Source organism: Oryza sativa, chromosome 8 (genome assembly GCF_034140825.1).
Source record: "Oryza sativa Japonica Group chromosome 8, ASM3414082v1".
Taxonomy (NCBI): domain Eukaryota; kingdom Viridiplantae; phylum Streptophyta; class Magnoliopsida; order Poales; family Poaceae; genus Oryza; species Oryza sativa.
Genome location: NC_089042.1, coordinates 10,365,310 through 10,385,511, shown reverse-complemented (window position 1 = coordinate 10,385,511; position 20,202 = coordinate 10,365,310). Strand labels below are relative to the sequence as shown.

The window sequence follows — 20,202 nt, the reverse complement described above, 5'->3', positions numbered from 1 at the left end:
GATAAATCTGAGGCGCACGGAATACCGTTGTAGCACTTTCCCTTAAAGTATTCCAAGGGTATCGAACACAAGTAACATGTGTGTATTATCTACGATCAAGATTCAATCCAAGGACAACAACCTAGGATAAATTGGCTAGAGAGAATTCCTACGTCTTTTAGTTAGTTAATTAAGTTAAAGGTCAAACTCTATCGAATGCTTTAGACACCGGCCCTCCCCTAGTCTGTCAGGTTGAGTCCGACCTTGAGATCTATGATGTACCCAAACATGGAGGGATAGAAAGGACGGACAGGGCTGTCTCCACCCGCCGCCTACCTCACTCTCTGTGGAGCACACAACAAACGAAAGTAATTTCTAATCTAAACACCACGTCTAAGTTATTAATTACTACTCTAGCCTTGCACAGGAACTTCCTTCTTTATCCAGAGTCCAAGTACAGTTGCACACTAAGCGACAAACTCGCATTGATAAGAATATACCTCACTTAAATAAACTAATTGTTGATGGTCGTTAAGTGCAAACTTTAACCGTCAACCACTGCATAAAAGATATCAGATATATTATCAAAACTTAGTGGTAGGAGTTTACTACTAACCACTTCCATAGTGGGATGGCAATTTTTCCCATGCGTCTGGGTATCCGCGGATACCCGACCCGATGGGCACGGGCGAGGGTGTAATCTGCCCGAGAACCGAAGATGCCGTGGGCAACAGCTGGGTTTCATTTCATTTTTTACCCATGGGTAACCCATGCTTGACCCGATACATGTTTGGTAGAGAGTGAGGGGAAGCTCCGGAAGGAGTGCCCCGGAATATCGGAGTTCCTCCGAGAAATTTATAGAGGAGTGTTGGAGTGTTGACATTCTTCCAACGGAATTCCTGAGAAAGTCGGGATTGTCGGCTTTCTTTTCTCGCTTGTACCTCGGCGGATGCTTCCTTTATCAAAGTATGTGTTCGAGTTTCTTTATGTTCTTTAATTAGTTTATTTAAGTGAGATACTCCCTCCGGGCTGATAATACTTGTCGTTTTAGATGAGGGTGAGGTCAAACTTTAGAATCTTTGATTATGAATCATTTTTTTAAATATTTATCTTTCAAATATGGTGACTACATGTATAGATTAGTCTTAAAAAAATACTTTAATAAAATCATATAGGCAAAATTTGCTACAGGACACCGAAAGATTGCGGCCATTACTGTGAGACACCTGAAGATCGTGTATTTGCTCGTGGACACTGTAAAAAAGTGGTAATAAGCTGCTGGACACTCCTCCCATTATTTTATTATTTCTGATTGAAATGGAGAGAGAAAGAGTTGTGTAAGTACCAAAATGCCCCTGGACACTGTTCTTCCTCTCTCTCTCTCTTCTTTTCTTTTCCCTTTCTTCTTCCTCGCAGCGGAGCAGAGGCGCGAAGAAGTAGTTTTGGAACAGATCAAAGCGAGGACATGAAATTTGACTGTACATGTCACACACGCAGCCCAACAAGTCGATGGGCTCCGTGAGATCCTTGCTCCACGACTCACGCGCTAGCACGTGCAGCCTCGCCAGGAAGATCGCCAACGCCGTCACCATGGACGGCAGGTAGCGGTGGAAGTGGAACCCGTAGGTCAGCAGTGTCCCATCGGCGAACCGATGCGCCGCCTCCTTCACCAGCTTCTCTTCCTTCCCCTCGCCATAGTACCTCGTGAAGTGCTCACCAAAATGCTGGATGAGGTCGGCAAAGCTTGGTCATCGACAATGGCTCGTAGAATGTCTCGGTGGCGGCGCTTCACCTCAGATGAATGGCGATGGCTCGATTTCTTCAAAGGACTGCCATGCATGCATGTCTTTCGTGTTAGAGAGGTCCATGCAATTGGATTGGGACTCACTAGAGAGGGAGAAATCAAAGATGGAGCTCGGCGGCCGGTTGTAGAAGATGATGCTGATCTCCAAGATCATTGCGCCATTGGATGGGGTACTTGGGGGTATATGGAGAGAGGTCAACATGAAGCTGATGGCGTGGTGGTTTGGCTTGCAACAGTCCACTGCAGCCAAAACGACAACGATGTCAAGGCGGCGACGCGCAGAGTGCGCTCCAAGGCCGGCGATGACACGTGGCGTTCCCGTCGATCCGCTACACGAGAGGATGGAATCAAAAGGAAAATCTTCGGCATGATAAGGTGAGTATGGAACGGTGGTGAGGCAGAGATGGAGATAGTTCTACGGTGATGGCGGGTGTTGTCTTCTTCATGGCCTGCGACAGATTTGAGGGCGACGAAGAGGTTGAGGGCATCCTCTCTCGGTTCACGGTGGGGCGGCGGCGGGGGCGCATCGCCGGGGTTCACCTCCAACGGCGACGACGCACGACGGCTTGGCCACGGCGGAGCTCGGTGGCGGCGCAATGAGAAAGAGATGAATGAAGAAGAAGAACAGAGAAAGAAAGATTGACAAGTGGGCCCATGGGCAAACTTGTCTTTAACCAAACTTTCTCTCTCCGTTTCCACCGGAAATAATAAAATAATGCGGCTGGTGTCCACTAGCTAATTACTACTTTTTACAGTGTCCACGAGAAAATACACGATTTTCGAGTGCCTCACAGCAAATGCTGCAATCTTTCGGTGTCCTGTAGCAAATTTTACCAATCATATATTTGTTAACACTTTTATACGTATTATAATGGAAAATAATGGTCAAAGTTGTTTTTTGGAGACCGTGTCCTTGTCCAAAATGACAAGTATTATCAACCCAGAGGGAGTATATTCTCATCGGTGTGGGTTCGTCGCTTAGTGTGCAACTGAGTGCTCTAGTACTAGGTCTTTGGATAGAGGAGGAAGTTTTTGTGCAAGGCTAGAGTAGTAATGGCGAGGTGTATAGGTTAGAAATTACCTTCATTTGTTGTGTGCTCCACGAAAAGTGAGATAGGCGTTAGGTGGTGACAGCCCTGTCCATCCTTCGTATCTCTCCATGTTCGGGTACATCATAGAGCTTAACGGTGGACTTGTCCTAGCAGACCATGGGAGGACCGGTGCCTGAAGCATTTGATAGATTCTTACCTTTATCTTAATTAACTAATTAAAAGACATATGAATCCTCTCTAGCCACTTTATCTTAGGTTGTTGTCATTGGATAGAATCTTGATCATAGATAATACACACATGTTCCTTGTGTTCGATACCCTTCGAATACACTAAGGGGAAGTGTTACAACAGTGTTCCGTGCTCTTGTGGATTTATCCGTGAACATAAGAAATACCAACACTAGTTAAAGAACATAAAGAAACTCAAACACTTACTTTAATAAAGGAAGCATCCATCGAGGTACAAGCGAGAGAAGAAGGCAAACAATCCCGGCTTTCTCTAGAACTCCGTTAGAAGAATGCCAACACTCCGGCACTCCATCAAATTCTTGGAGGAACTCTGATATTTTGGAGCACTCCTTCTGGAGCTTTCCCTCACTTTCTACTAAGCCAACATACTAAAAATAAAACTACAAGTGTGTTGTACTATACTTGAGCTGAAAGTTGTGTTTGTTGAAGTATGTGAGGTCTCCTCATTTTATAGCTTCCAATGATGGTTAGAATAGCGGTTAACCCCTCACAACTGTCATTGGGACTTCATCAGGGCTATCCACGTGTAAGGTGGAGATGAGGTGGGACAGGATGGGTTCGGCCGACCCCTGGGCCCCACATCTCTCCACCAACTTTCTCCAATAGCTTACAGGTGGGCCCCTATGGTGGTTAAGGACGGTTGGTCCCACTTTTGGTTTCGACTGACTTTTGGGCCCTCTGTTGACGGTCATTATCGATCAGTTTCGACTGTCAATATTACCAAAATAGAGAACTAGTGATGCTTGCAATGCATAAATATGTTAGAATAATAATATTCCACTAGTATTAGGTCTACTAACCTTTTGCAGAGAATAACAATAAAGTGGAGGAGAATCGACATCAACTCAAACGATAAATCAATTGGACGATGTCGAGAATCAGACTTATGCATGAATGGGCCAAGAACTCAGAATTGACACGATGAATTGGGCAAAAATTCACAAGTCTACAAAGTGAAGCAAAAGAGGAGGTCGTCAGCCGAAGATGGGCTGGTTTGGGCCAGCCCATGGTTCGGCCAAACCAGGGGGTTCGGCCGAACCCCCATCTCCACCGTTGAGGCCAAGGTTCGGCATGGACGTCCAAGATTGCACCCCAATGACGGTTGGAGGGTACTTCGGACAATCCCCCTTCTACAACCGTCATAACCACCTCTATATAAAGGCTTCACTCTCTTCACTTCAACACACACCTCAAGCAAGAGCTCTCTCATTTCTCTCAAGTTTAGTTTAGTAGTATCTAGCTGGTGGAATAGGAATAGAGTAGAAATCAGGAGTCCGGAAGTCTTCGGAAGAGTTCGGGTATGGCTCTAGTAGCTTTCCTTTCCTCTTTTGTAAGCTTTGTACTTTTATTAGAATACTCTTCTATATACATTTATGGTATTGAAATACTTTCCGAGTATATGAGTACCTACTTTACATTATGTTCATATTATACTGAATATACGGCTAGTTTATCTGGGAGATGATTTGGTGCGGGTATAATGTTTGCTTATGCAATTAATCTTTGTCATGAAGATGATATTATAGTAGTATCTGGTAGTTTAGGCGTGGTGTCTAGATCACGGGATATCATTATTTGGGGTTATATGCTGTGGATGAGAGGTGGGCCGCTGATGGTGACAGCTCAGTACGGGTATTCCTCCGCACATGTATATACTAAGTTAATTCCCTGGGGAGGGTATTCCTCCGTATTTAGCCCCGGTTGTATGGTCATGACGGGCTGTCGTAAGAAACTCGGCAGTCAGGGGTGGTTTCTCGAAGTACCAGGAGGGCATCGAATAGAGGGTATTAGCTAGTATATCGGTTAACTAGAATGTATGTATACTATGTATATTAGAAGTATAGGAATAGATTTTCTTTCTCTTTTCTTCCCACTTAGCTTAGATAATATATTATGACAATGAGTAGCTAATGCTTGTGTGTCACTCTACCCTTGGATTATTTTAACCCCTGCTTAGAATATGATTATCACAAGTAATATATAAACTATTAGTCAAGTTCTCTCTACATGATCTTCCCACGGAATAAAATAAATACGACACCCTTGGAATACTCTCGGGTGAAATGCTACAATGGTATATCCGTGCGCTTGTGGATGAACTCTGTAACCATAATATATCAGAAGTATTTCTGCGCCATTACTGGGAATTATATTTCTAGTCATGACGTTAAGAAATACCGACACCCTCCAATCCTTGTACTAGCGTATGATTGGTTAGGGGTTCATTTTCATCGCATGGCGGGTGTATTTTCTCCTTAAATGACCTGCATACATATATTTGTCAAAACTAGTAGAAGTGGTTAGTAGTAAATTCGTACCACTAAGTTTTGATAATATGTTTGAAATCTTTTACCCAGGAGTTGATGGTTAAAGTTTGCACTTAACAACCGTCAACATACCCTAATAATCTTATTGTACTACTAGCTTCGACTTTAAATTTTTAGAGCTACACATACCTAGCTCTAAAATTTATAGGAGGTCGAAATCTGCCAAAATTAAACCTAAATTAAGGAAAATTTGGATACTAAATGATTGCATTTTAGATACCCCACTTTTGATGCAAAATTTTGTCGTGACACACGAATGCCTAGGAGATTGGCTTAGCTCCAGTGGAGGTGCTAAATCTTGATGAGGTTCGGGCGTGCCAGTTAATTTGATCCTGCAACTAACTGGATGGAAATATATCAATGATCAAGGAGCTGATCATCAACTTAGGGGCTGAACATCAACTTAGGGAGACGATCAACTTATGAAGCTGATTTTGATAAGGTTTTGATGAATTGACTATAGGTTCCATTTATGTAAATTAAAGTGTATATCGGTTAACTAATCGATACATCTGATAGCTGAAGTCCACAATAATGATAACTCATCGGCCAGAACTCCTATGAACACCGCATAAAAAATATCGGCTTACTAGAATTAAACTTATTAGCAACAATGTAATAAATCGGACCTAACCAAGAAAGTATAAGATCAAAGATAATAAGGACAACCTATTTGGCTAATAGATCTACACAAACATGATGGACATATCGATCAATCTAAAGCTACAATATGATTAAAGAAATAGAAACTTAGGCAGAATATCGGACCTAACCGAGAAAGTCCTAACTAAGCTGATATGATTCTAAACAACGATGCAGTTAAAGATAGAATCAATATATCTGAGAGGCAACACTTACTTCAACTTGAATAGAATATTAGACCTAACTAAGAAATTCAAGTCGGGCCCTTAATTAACTTGTATAGATGGAATCAACTAGATCCCGGGTAGTTACAGGCTTACAGAAGATCAAATCCATTCTGAAAAGATTAGAGGAATGTTATTCTTAAAGATATTTTTTATTGAAAATGTTGGAGGACTACATTTCATTTCATTAAGGAGAAAGAAAGAAAGAAAGTTGATATATATATATATATATAAAATAGTCCCCCGCAAAAAAAAAGATTTATAAGATCACTTAGGGGTTTTTACCCTCCATTTCTTATTCCTATTAGGAATAACTCACTACAACAAAGCTAACAACTCTTAAAGAACCAGATTTGTACATAAACTATTTTACCCCTTGTTGAATGGATGATACTCCATATTAGAAAGACATTGTGTAAAGTAGAGTTTGTTTGCTAATAAAGCGAAGATAAAAGAATTGATGCTATGATTGTTATGTTTATGGTACCTCACGTCACTACCTTTCATGTGTAGTTGGCATTTAATTTTGTTATAAAAATCATGTGTAAGGTGCATATGATCACGATAATAGTAGATAAGGTCAACCGTTATACTTTTAGAATGGATTAACCAAATAATCAACAAATTTGGTACAGTATAATCTAAAGAAAAAGCTTAACTTTCTTTAAAAACATTTCATTGAAAGTGGTAGCAACATAAACTTAGTTTTCTTTTTGGGTGGATGACACAATCAAATGTAGCTATAGAAGATAGATTTTGAAAAAAATATTGATATCCCCACCAAAAAATGTTGGATAATTTCCATCTTTATTTGCATAAGTATTGCTTTGAATAAGTTCAAAACAAAAATAAGGGAATCAAAATTAAGCAAGTTCCAACGGTGCAATCAAACATGCATGTAGCTTATCACTGGTAGTTTAATTATTATGTCATCACACAATAAGTTCTCAACATACATAAGGCTGAAAATAACTAAATAAGCAAATATTTGGATGTAACTGCAGCAAGATCATGGGAGAGCTTGGTAGATTCAATGCTCCATGCGCTTCATCACTTTATAATTCTTTGCACCCTTGATACGAATGCTCTAACCCCAGGTGGTGTTGATGGTATGAGCTTAATATCCTCAAGGGATTTGCAGATTGGAGCCAACAACGTGAGTAATTTACTAACCCTTTCATCACCTAACCAGAAATAGATTGTGATCTTCTTAAGGTAATCAGCGGTAAATTCTTTAACCAGCGGGGGTGCCGTGGGTGGCTCTTGGAGGCAATATTCGCACACTTCCTGTAATTGAAAATGGGACGTTAGGTTTTCTCACTGTGCATGGGAACAATAGATCATAGAGCAAAAGAGGATTGATGAATCACCATATTGAGCTTCAAAGTGAGATCCTCTAGCAGTGGTGAGTACCAAAGGAAGTGGAGTAAGGGAGAGAATTCGTTGGACATGCACCATTCACCAAGAGTCAGGCTTATTAAGTTGTCGAACATTGGGCTTGTCCAAATTTCCATTTCAAATTTATCCTGTGTATATGGGGAAAAAAAGAAACAATGTCAAATGAGTTAAAGATATAAAGTTAAAGCAGCATATGGAAAGTTGGTTTGGTACATTGAGACTTCAAATGCCCCCATAAGCTTCTTAGTTCAACATAGTTGTCAACTTCTTTTTGTGTGAATGACCTCTTGGAACAAACTTAGCCTTTATGTTCCTTTGATAAGATAGTTTTGGGTGAATGACAAGAAACTAGAGTACTCATGATGAACCAAACATATTTTTTTTAGAGAATACAATACTATTTATCTTCTTAACCCCTTTCCTATCTTGGTGATGTACTTTCATTTAGATAAGTTTGTTTGTTTGTTTAAATCCCATTGAATCTCAATGTTTTACCAACAAAGTGAAGATAAGCATGCATGAAAAGCATCTATACCTCTCTTAGGGGAGCAATCAACTCGATGCTTCTTGCCTTTGTAAGGCCACTAACTATACCATGGTTGATCTCTTCCCCATCTTGTTCTTCCCCCTCGTCCATGTCCGCTAAATCATCAGTAGAATGAAAAAACTCATCAAGTATAACTATTGCCACCTCCAGGCATGGCAATGTCATGATCATAGGAGCTCTGTGTTGAGGGTTCTTTATGCACAAAGACATTAAACTTGAACTAGATATGAGAAGATCTTCAAATAGACAACAATTATCGATATCTAGGTGCAACAAAGAACCAGATGAGATTTCAGGGACCTCCAAAGAGCAGTCCCTAAGCTCCAAATTTTCTAGTGCTGGGCATGAAGAGTTGATGGGATAGAAGACATTGGCATCAATACAAACATTGTTAAGGACCAAAAATTTCAGGCATATAGAAGTGAAGTCCACAACCCCATAGTCCAACTTGAAAGGTTCACAATCTATATCTTCAGAAAACTCAACCACTTTACTGCTTCTCTTAATAGCATATGTTATCCAAGAGCCAGCATCTCTTGTATCTGCAGAGTGGAGGCGCAAAGCATCCAACAAAGAAGAGCCACGTTGGCGCAACATTCGGTTGACAAAGTTGCAGAACTTCTGGCCTCTATGCCTTCCAAACTGATTTACATCAATGTTCAGGTATGCTGATGAGGTCCAAAGATGTCTCCATCGTGTGGATAACATGCCTGTGTACACAAGCTCCAAAGCTGGTAAGGTGGACATTATGGCGTATAGCAATTCATTAGGAAGATTGCTGATTCTGTCGATGCTCCCATTCCTCGTATTTATCGAGCTTCCTTGATCCAACATGTGGCCTGCATCTGATACAAAAGTGATTTTTCCTTTTTTTTTTGCATAAAGTAGAACAACATGAGAAAGTATCAACATTCAAAATAAAAAATAAAAATAAAGGTGTCAAGCGGAAAATTAAATTGTGTGTGCTCTTTCAGTGAGAGAGTGCTAGAATGTTTTACACATAACTATGGATTGTTCATGAAACTTTTGGGTAAAATGTGGTAAAAATTCGTAAAACGGTATGGGTAAAATGTGTATGTTAAATCAGTATGTCACAAATATAGTCTGGTTTAGAAGCTGTAGAATGTGAATAATTAAACATCATTAAACTTATATAACTACACTCAAATAATGAAGAATACACAAGCTCGCAACATTTTTCATACTTTTTATGCTAAATATTGTAAAATTCACTAATTTACATTATTTTCTTAGTTAATATAGAAAAGGAAGAAAGAGGTACAGGTCATTTAAACCTCTAAAATAGGCATAAGGGCATATATAATTAAAAATTCAATTCATAATGCTCCATGTTCTACCACAAAGGAAATTTTGTGCTGAAAATATTATTCATGGACAAAAAAAAATAACATGTCAAGGTAAATATTGCACATTTGAGAATGGCTTTAGTACTAGACAATGCCTTCTTATTTGTGGTGCTTTGCACTGGAGAACAATGTTTTTTTTCTTATGATTACCATCTTTTGTCATAACCATGCCATCTGAAGCTTGTTTATGATGTGGTTGCATTATTACAAGCCCATTGTTGTGACCTGCAACCCTATGCTGCCGTTGCAGATTGACAGGAGTGCTAGAGTCTTGTGGAAGTAGTGGATTAGAGTTCCTTTTGCTTTTGGAGTTAACCATTTGCAGTGCAATCCTCAACACATAGTCTGCCTGAGAAATTGGAAGAAAAACCAAGATTTGTCAAAGTTGCTTGGTATGTTATGCTAAGCTTAACCTTGAAGTGAAGCTAACGTGACACAAAAAACACCAAAAACAAGAGTCTCTGTATGTGTTTATAATAATGGAAGTATGTTTTGGGTTTTGCATGCACCAACTATGAGCACATAATTATTTAACCGTGGGTAGCAAGATCTAAATTTTGTTCGTAGAGTCATACACCTAAGATTCCACCGGACTCCTGATTTCTACTCTATTCCTATTCTACCAGCTAGATACTACTAAACTAAACTTGAGAGGGGAGCCACTCCACACAAATACAAAAAAGAAAAGCAGCCCACCCTCAACAACACATCTCCGTGCAGGGGAGGGTCTATTGTGTAAGCACGTGAAAAGAAGTATGGTAACATTGTAACGGTAGTTTTCATATATGTACAACATAAAATAGTTTAACTGACACATTTTGCTCTATAGAAAGAGAAATAGGAACTTGCCATTGATCTGGCAAGAAGAATTAATCACCCAAATTTGAGCCGCGCAAAGACGACCCATAATTGGGTGCTGGGGATTTAAACCTACACCTCCAATCCTATTAATATCCTAGCAACCAAACCATAGCCTAGTTGGTACATATTTTACTACGGAATCAAACGTGTTTTGAAGTCTGAACATTATTTGCATAGTTCCAATCCATAGATGTTCTAGGCATATATTACCAACATTTTTCATAGACCTCATGAATCATACTCCCTCCATCCTAAATTATAAGTGTCAGGGTTATGGATACCACATACCTAATAGTAGTTGACTAAATCTCGGCAGGATCCACCACATACCATGTCCTATACGGAAGCAACCTTCGGATATAGGAGGAGTTCCGGAAAAGGAAAGACAACCAGAGTTCTACATGGAAACGACAAGGACTACCCGGATTGTATCCATATTAGTTTCCCTAGTTCTACTTAGACAATGGGACACCTATGGGTATAAATACAAGCCCCCTAGGAGGACAGGGGGACACCCACCACGGGACAATCAACACCCAACACAATCAACATAGAAGCCTACATACGCCAAGACACGCCGCCGGATATCGACTTTAGGGATAAGCACGACTAGTACCCTACGGTGTCTCCGGATACTGTCAGGAGAGACGAAAGCGCTATCTCTGATCTCGCTGGGCACGGATTCGAGGTGGAAGGCTACCCTGTTGTCGACTACGAGTCAGATCGTCAGACCGCCATGTCGACAACAGTTAGATAGGCTACCCCAAATATTGTACTGGTGTGATTATCATGAATAAGAGCAATACCGGCTTCGGCCAACAGGATGTAGGGTTATTACCTGACAGTTCAGGAGCCCGAACCTGTATAAAAATCCCTGTCTCCATCTCTTTACCTCAGTCTCGCATATATCCTAGCAACGACGATCCCCATACTATGCAAATACCAGAATTGCGACATCAAACGTCGACAATAAGGCCTATATTTTTTTACACGGTATTCAATGATATACTTTAACCACTAATTTATCTCATGTTATGTTTCCAACATATATGAAATTAGCATTGTATGAAAGTACTTTAAAATATGAATATAGTGATATAACATGCATAATATTTAGCATATATATGGTTAGTATGATTATTAGTCAAAAGTTATCAAGTTTATTTTTTCTTAGAAAGAGGGCGTCCTATAATTTGGGACGAAGGGAGTATATATTTCCGCTATTATCCAGAATGTATCATTTCCAAGTCAAGCATTAAAGTAGCATCAAAAAGTGCTAATCAGTCTAAAAGTTGGCAACTGCTAAACTTGTGTCCTTACATTGGAAAGAGGAGGGCACCATGATAGGTGACAACTCCAATTTATTCCCTTGATCTGGAAATCGTTACACATGAACGAATATGTTTCATTTATCTTCTTCTACTGAAACCACAATTACCTCCATATATAGTTAATAGCATACCTAGCATACCTTTCTAGATATGAAGATGCGGCAGACACATGATAGAGGATTTAATTTGTTATGAAACAGTAGGGTGCAGATTTAGCCAGCTCGATCAATTGTACTCCCTCCTTTTATACAGAATGCATGCTTTTCAAAAATTCAAACTTTGTAGATTTTGACTGGTAACAGTAATATTTTAAGTATATTTAGTTATAAAAATGTAGCATGTTTGGTATAGACCATATTTCAAGGGGCTTTCACATCATATCAGTTTTCTAGCTACTAACAGCATATTACATACAAATCTTTCTAAGTGAAAAGAGAATCTCAAAACGTCACCTTATTGATCCACATAAGCAAAAAATTCTAGACCATCAGATAAAGAAAAGGAGGGTGGAAGTAGCCGTTGGATTGGATTAGTAAAAAAATAGTGAAACATTATTCTAGAGCTTTATAGCCTTCTTTCTTACAGTGGAGAGAGAGAGCGCGCATATCAGGCAACGGTTATGGCCGGATGGACTAGCTTGGCCGATCATAAATAAATATAATAATTCAAGCACAAAGATTGAAAACATATGCTCTAATTAACCAAATGGTAAAAGGAAGAAAAGATAAAAATATGATTACGTACGCACATAGTAACCATCATGATGCTTAAAGGTGAAATCTCCAAAGGCAATGAAATATCAATAAGACGCATGCATGCTCGACGAAACATTCATCAGGCAACGGTGGCAACGGTTATGCCCGGATGGACTGGCTTGGCCGATCGTAAATAAATATAATAATTCAAGCACAAAGATCGAAAACATATGCTCTAATTAACCAAATGGTAAAAGGAAGAAAAGATAAAAATATGATTACGCACAGAGTAACCATCATGATGCTTAAAGGTGAAATCTCCAAAGGCAATGAAAATCAATAAGACGCATGCATGCTTGACGAAACATTTGAGTAGTGCAATTAATGGGTGTTCTTCTAACATTATTGGTGAGTAAACATGGCAAACCATTTTATTTCTTCAAATCAGACAACAATATTTCAAAACAATAATAAAAAATAACATCTTAACAACTATAGTTACGATTATGATGCTATGCTCAAACATATACCTATAATATTTAGCAACGACAGGACTAATAAAACTACTATTTATTTTCGTGATAACATTTATTTATTACATATCAATATAAATATATTTGTATTGAATGTAGATTTTTGGTCAAATAAGTTTTTCCGGACACCTATTAAGTACGTAAAAAAATATGAGAATGGTAGGGTCATGCAAAAATACACACGGTGATTAGTGGCAAGGAGGCAGCTTAAGCAAAAGCGTAAAAGATGATTAGGGAGGGAGAAATGGCAGCATAGAAGACAAATACAAATTAAACCCAACCCTGTCCGCTACAACAATCCTAAAACTCTATTCTACATATAAATTATTTTTAAAAAAACATACAAATAAACCCACTTCTCATATTTATAAACCGCGAATCCACCTTCGCCGATGAGTGTAGCTATAGACTAAGCATAATTTATCAATACAAACAACGTGTAAATGTAAACATGTTTAGTACATAGAGAGGTTAAAGTCGTGCGAACGCACGACTATATACGCTAGTTATGTGTTTAATGTACTTCAAATTTCAAGGTGCACTTCCACCATATTTGTTTTCTTAGCTACAAACATTAAATGTATTATATCATAAATTACTGTTTGACCAATTATTTCTCATATATAATGAGGAGGGAGTACCTTGCTGGTAGCAACCATGTAAGTTTTGTCCTCTTCATTAGTAGCATTATCCTGAATCATTTTCATTCTTCCAGGAAAATCTATTGGAAATTCCTCCAGAAGCTTTTCCATCCTGTATACATAAGAAGTTACTACTTTTACCACCAGGTCTATAAGATATGCAGTACAACTTTATGCTACATGCATATAACTTCGGTTGTTGTCACTCTAATTGATTGAGAATGGATAGTGTAATTGTTTTTAATGAATTCTAGTCTGAGTACTGCAGCTGTATGTGTTACAGACCATAAACTTACAATGATTGTATTAGGTGTAACCAGTAGCTAAATATTGAGATGGCACTGGTATATCATTTCAATCTTGATTCTTTAATTAATGCTCTAGTTCACTAACCCTTATAAGAATGATTAGTTAATTTGACACATGATTATCTGTCAAGATGAGACAGTAACATAGTCATGTGTCGACTTACAAAACAATATGGCTGCAAATATTATAGAAACTAGTTGATTTCCCACGTTTTGCTATGGAAATTATTAAGCAATTCTCGAGAAAATAGAAAATATCTAATTCCTTGTATATACATATATTTCTATTAGCATATGTATATAAAATTGACTGAATGATGGTTGGAATAGTAAATATGATCTGATATCTTGATTATATGATTGTCCAATTAACTATCTGATTAAATATATAGCATTTAGATGGGGTGGTGATTAATGGCATTGTTTAATTAGTGAGGAAGTGGAGGAGACTTTTATCTAACGGCTAATAATGGAAAGACTTGTCGATCCAATGGTTAAAACTATTTTGATGACGTGGCCACTACAAGATAATTAAGCTATTGCCACCAAATTATTACAACAAAAAATATTTCGTAGCAATATATTGTACTATAGCAATGATAATTTTTCTATGGCAAATAATTATATTTTATTGCAACGATCTACAATCGTTATTTTATTTAGTACTTTTGTTGCAATAGAAAATGAGATATCGCCACGAAAAATCTTACTGTTGCAAAAAACATGTTCTATAGCCACAATTTTAATTTTTATGGCAATTTATATAATACATGGTACTTTTCACTACTTTTTGTTGCCACGATCCACAAATTCATTGCAATAAAAAAATTGTCGTCTCATAATTTAACTTATTTTTTTTCATATGGATACGGATTGAGACAAATTTTATATGGAAATTGTAGCTCTCGACGAGATCTATAATTTTATAGTTGATAACTTTTTTATTTGAAATCTTTTAGATATTTAAATCTATGATTCAAATCTCAGTTAGATAGGCTCAAATGGAACGATATGCATATTCCAACAGAATTGATGCGTAGGTGAGTTGGTAAAGGAGATCATGCGTGAAGGATAGGTCTTGGGTTCGAATCCTAGCCAATACATGGTGTAAAGAAATAAATATAAATAGATAGGATGATAGATTAATAATTTAAACTTTTAATTTGGTACGTAGAACTAATGCCACATATGGAGTGGTGGCAATAACTTTTATTACAACGATGTAAAGTGTTGCAATTTGATTTTTTTGCCACATCCATTCCGTGGCAACATCTAAATTTATTACCACTAAATAAAAATCGTTGCAATAACCTATTACCACGCTATTTATTACCACGGCTAGCAACGATTTTAAAATTGTGGCAATATGTATTTATTGTCATAATTTTAGTATTGATGCTACGATTTTTTTCGTGGCAACAAATGATTTTTTTAGTAGTGGGCTAAACGTGATGCCTGTTTGTGGTCTCACTTATATAGAAAGCATAGATTTATAAATTTGGAGTATAGCTTATAATGGAAGGCTCGTCATATGTATATCCTTTATATTTACACCACCATCCACACGCATGACACAACCCTCTTGGGTCGGTGGGATCTTATGAGCACAAGAATATATATTTGTGCATGTAGCTTTTACTGATCTCATTTCTGGATTGATGCTTGGTTCGAATTTAAAATTTATGATATATGCTAGTAAAGCCTAAAAAAACACCCTTAATAGTGAAGGCAGCATGACTCATGGTTCTTATGAAGTGTATGTTGCCCAATGCCAAATATCCTTTTATTAGAGTGCGCAGCCCGGCTCACCAACCAACCGTGGGCGTGGGCCATTCCGGTCACATTGGGCCTGCTCCACCACAGGCCCAACCAGAGCCACAACTTTAGGTCTTGGGCCTACACAACCCAAAAGACTAGTCTGATGGGTAAGGACCGTCCCCACCTTTTAAGTTGTGCTCCCCTATCATCAATTACCGATGTGGGACTAAACCCAACAATCTCCCCCGTCACATCAATCCATGTGACCCCGAAGACTTGTTACTTGGCCTCCCCATCATGTGACCTATGGAAATCGTTCCGGGTTCTAAACCTGGGCTCTGATACCACTTGTTAGAGTGCGCAGCCCGGCTCACCAACCGTGGTCCATTCCGGTCACATTTGGCCTGCTCCATCACAGGCCCAACAGGAGCCACAACTTTAGGTCCTGAGCCTACACAACCCAAAAGACTAGTCTGATGGGTGAGGACCGCCCCCACCTTTTAAGTCGTGCTCTCCCATCATCAATTACCGATGTGGGACTAAACCTAACAATCTCCCCCATCACACATCGGGCCCAACAATCTCCCCCGTCACATCAACCCATGTGACCCCCGAAGACTTGTTACTTGGCCTCTCCACAATGTGACCCATGGAAATCATTTCGGGTTCTAAACCTGGGCTCTGATACCACTTGTTATAAAAGTTAGTCAATATAGCGGAACGACGACTAACCATCTCGATATAGCATGGTGATTCTACCACTTCTAGGTGGCATATATTCATCAAGGTGGAGTTTGTTAGAATAGATGTCGAATATACTAGTCCTATTTGGTTACAGTTGGACTTGGAGTTGGAATAGGTGTAGGATAGAGTTAGAGTCGAACTCTGTCATATGCTCTCTCTTAAATAAAGAGGGGGGCACCACAATGTAACCATGGCGACTACGATGTAGTGTAGACACGCAGAGAGACGATGATAGCGTGGCCATGGACTCTTAGCGGCTAGGAGCTATATTGGTTGGGGAGGAGCGCCCATAATTAGAGCTCTGGGGATGTAGGCTTCAGTTGAACCTCAGTAACAAGTATCATGTGTTCATCTGGCATACCTTGGGTGATCAATGACTGAAGCGATCGGGAAGGTTAGTCGTCGTTCCGCTATATCGACGAACTTTTATAACAAGTCACTTGTTAGAGTGCGCAACCCGGCCCACCAACCATGGGCCACCCAGGTCAAATTCGGCCTGGTCCACCATAGGCCCAGCCAAAGCCCCATCATCAATTATCGATGTGGGACTAAACCCAACAATCTCCCCCGTCATATCAACCCATGTGTGAATGTGGGACTAAACCCAACGATCTCCCCCGTCACATCCCCGAAGACTTGTTACTTGGCCTCCCCACCATGTGACCCATGGAAATTGTTCTGCCCCACCTTTTAAGTCGTGCTCCCCATCATCAATTACCCAACAATCTCCCCCGTCACATCAACCCATGTGACCCCAATGTGAGACTAAACCCAACTATCACCCCCGTCACATCAACCCATGAGACCCATGGAAATTGTTCCGGGTTTCAAACCTTGGGCTCTGATACCACTTGTTAGAGTGCGCGGCCCGGCCCACCAACTGTGGGCCACCCAGGTCAACATTGGGCCTGCTCCACCACAGGCCCAACCGGAGCCACAACTTTAGGTCCTGGGCCTACTCAACCCAAAAGACTAGTCTAATGGGTGAGGACCGCCCCCATATTTTAAGTCGTGCTCCCCCATCATCAATTACTGATGTGTGACTAAACCCAACACCTTTCTTGGTCTTTTCTACAGAGTGTATATTATATCTCTCCCAATTAAAATTACCCTGTTAGAAGTAATTACACATTCTAGATTGTTATAAAAATAGTGTTTTTGAACAATTTAGAATATACATAGAATTCAAAAGTACTTTGTAAAAATAACCGTTGAGCAGGGTTGACAGTATTGGTGGTTACCACATGGTAAACGTAGTAAATTATCTTGGTGGTTCGATAGGATAAACCGATGATATGATTTGGCAAAGAAAATTTAAATTTAAATTTGAAAATGAAGAATATTCGAAATATTCCTACAAGTAGTAAATACATTCTAGTGCTAACTAGTAAAATATTGTGTGAAAAAATAAAAAAATAACTTCGTTCTTTTGAGCCAAACCAAAGTGGAAATAACAAATAGGAAAAAGAAAAGAAGAAGTGGGTTGGGCCATTTCTCGGGTACCATGTATGATCTCGGGGTATATTTATACTTCAAAACTAACAATTAGACATGCATGTAAGTGTAAAATAGAATATTGGAATAATCATTAAAAATGTATAAATAGATGTTTGGATGGAATGTAGGGAAAAAACATAGAAATATTAAAAAAGATGTTGTGCCCATCAGTTCAAAAATCAAAGATCAGTGCATAAACTATATTTGACATAGCATCAATCGAAATCCATTTGTTAATTTAGTTCCTCTCCCTATTGAGATCCAACCACCGCACACAAGCCCGAGCAAGAATGAATTGATTCAAATATTTGAGCTGCCAGAGCCAGGCAACGGCGAGTGGAGACGCGAGGTCAAAGCAGATGGTGACATGGGCTAGCTTGAGCGGCAGTGACCTTGGACTTGAGCATTGCTGGCACCAACTCAAGCAGGCGGAGGCATGGAAGGCAGTGGGCTGGCAGATCACCGTTGGCCGGCATGGCGTACGTGTGCTAGAGCAACCAAAACAGTGATGCACCGTTGTTGAAGCCATCTCGCCCAAGCTCCTCATCGCCATTCCCATGGTTGACAAATATGTTATAAGCTGCCTGATCTTCTCGATTCCACAAGAAAAAAGGAAATGAAGGGAAAAAAAAGATAGGATGTGATGGAAAAATTTCCTACATTTATCGCGTGGAATCTATAGCAAAGGAATATTTCATCCGGCATTACTATTAAGTCATTGCTATAATCTAAAAGGCGCTATATATAGTGATATAATCGATAGGAATCTAAATCCTACAATTTTCCCCTTGTTTTCCTCCATTCCAAAGGAACCCTAAAGGTTAATTTAATCTATATTCAAAGCATAAGCATGAGAGTGAAAAGAAGCAATCTTACGTCATCTCGATTATCGTATTGCGAGCTTCTTGAGAAATTTGGGTCCTCCAGTTGAGGGATTGTCCTGCCATGTTGTTTGAGCTGGAACCTTCCATTTAAAGAGAAATATGGTTTCCTTCGTGAACTGAGTTGAAAATGATGGAAACAATGGAAAAGGAAGAGTTTTATCTTGCACATAGAGTGGAACAAGCGATCGGAGATTTATAGGGGGGAGGGGTGGTGATTAAGGGCATAGATGGTAATATTGCATTCGGCGCGTGGGTAGTTGGGTGTTGCAAAGTTTCTCTTTAGTGACTGTTGTTTTTTGTTTACATTGTTACGTGTGTGAACCTCGACTACCACGTGTTGGTATAGTTGCAATCGGTCATAATACTTGACAGAGAGCATGCGTATCAGCATGACTATGCTCCTCCTATGTTGCCAACAATCTTTATTGGCTGCATGCGTAATGGTCCCGTGAATTTGGCATTACATATCAAGTATACACATACAACCACATTTGGTAGTAGTTTCCAGTTGTTCACCATTTCAATGCTTGGCTGAACAACATGTCGACGACACAATGTATTGTCCTTAGAGAAGATCAGACAAAATTCCTACACGAGCACCCAGCAGCGAGCACCCTAGCTTGCTTTGCCTCTCTTTCACGAGGAACAACCATTTCACGGTATCACAACCATTGACAGATGGCATGTGTATGAATTTTTTGAGGTGGAAAACAACAGTCCGATACAAATGTATATCCTTGTTCCTCGACTTGAAAAAATGCACATGAAAGTAAGCAACAATATTGAACTGATAAAATCTATCTATATGTTCTTGGTTCTCAGAGACAATAGATGTCTAGATAGCCACTTGACTTAGCCAGATATAACTAGACTGATCTGGCAACCGAAACATGATATATATCTACCACCGTAATTTTGACAATTTGACTCTTTGTAAAAACTTATTATAATAATAGGCCGTGCCAAAAACTTATTTCAAAAATAAGCCGTGACCTCAGCGCCATAGGAATTGGCGCTGAGATCCACCATCTCAGCGCCACTAATTTTGGCGCTAACCTCCATCTGATGTGGCTTGTATTAGCTACATCATCAAGTGGTCCGCGCCATACTCTTTGGCGCTAACCTTGACAGTAGATAAAATGTAAAAAACGGTGACTCCTATCACGTAGGTATCATTTGTGTGGTGGTAATGCGCTAAAGATTCTAGCAGTAGGTCCTGGGTTCGACCCCTACGACATGCACATTTTTTTTACTTTTTCCTACTATCTGCTATAGCCTAATTTGCTACCAAGATCATAAGTTTGGCTTATAAAAATCATTTTATTCTGGACTAGACAAATATGAAAAGGATACATATTATA

General features: G+C 39.3%; 1 protein-coding gene across 4 annotated transcripts; it reads right to left on the bottom strand.

The window, feature by feature from the left end:
* Positions 1-7,156: 7,156 nt before the first annotated feature.
* LOC107276032 (F-box/LRR-repeat protein At1g55660) lies at positions 7,157-19,045 on the bottom strand. 4 transcript variants are annotated; one of them, XM_015793996.3, is made up of 6 exons: positions 18,834-19,045; positions 13,651-13,762; positions 9,740-9,938; positions 8,211-9,061; positions 7,648-7,803; positions 7,157-7,564 (listed from the first exon to the last, which is right to left on the bottom strand). In XM_015793996.3, the coding sequence occupies exons 1-6, from the start codon at positions 18,926-18,928 to the stop codon at positions 7,328-7,330; spliced, it is 1,650 nt and encodes a 549-aa protein (XP_015649482.1). In that variant the 5' UTR covers positions 18,929-19,045; the 3' UTR covers positions 7,157-7,327. The 4 variants fall into 4 exon arrangements, with proteins under 4 accessions (XP_015649482.1, XP_015649481.1, XP_066159374.1 ...); XM_015793995.3 differs by having other exon boundaries at positions 8,211-9,067; positions 18,834-19,044; XM_066303277.1 differs by lacking the exons at positions 13,651-13,762; positions 18,834-19,045 and adding an exon at positions 11,289-11,398 and having other exon boundaries at positions 8,211-9,067.
* Between the last annotated feature and the right edge of the window lie 1,157 nt (positions 19,046-20,202).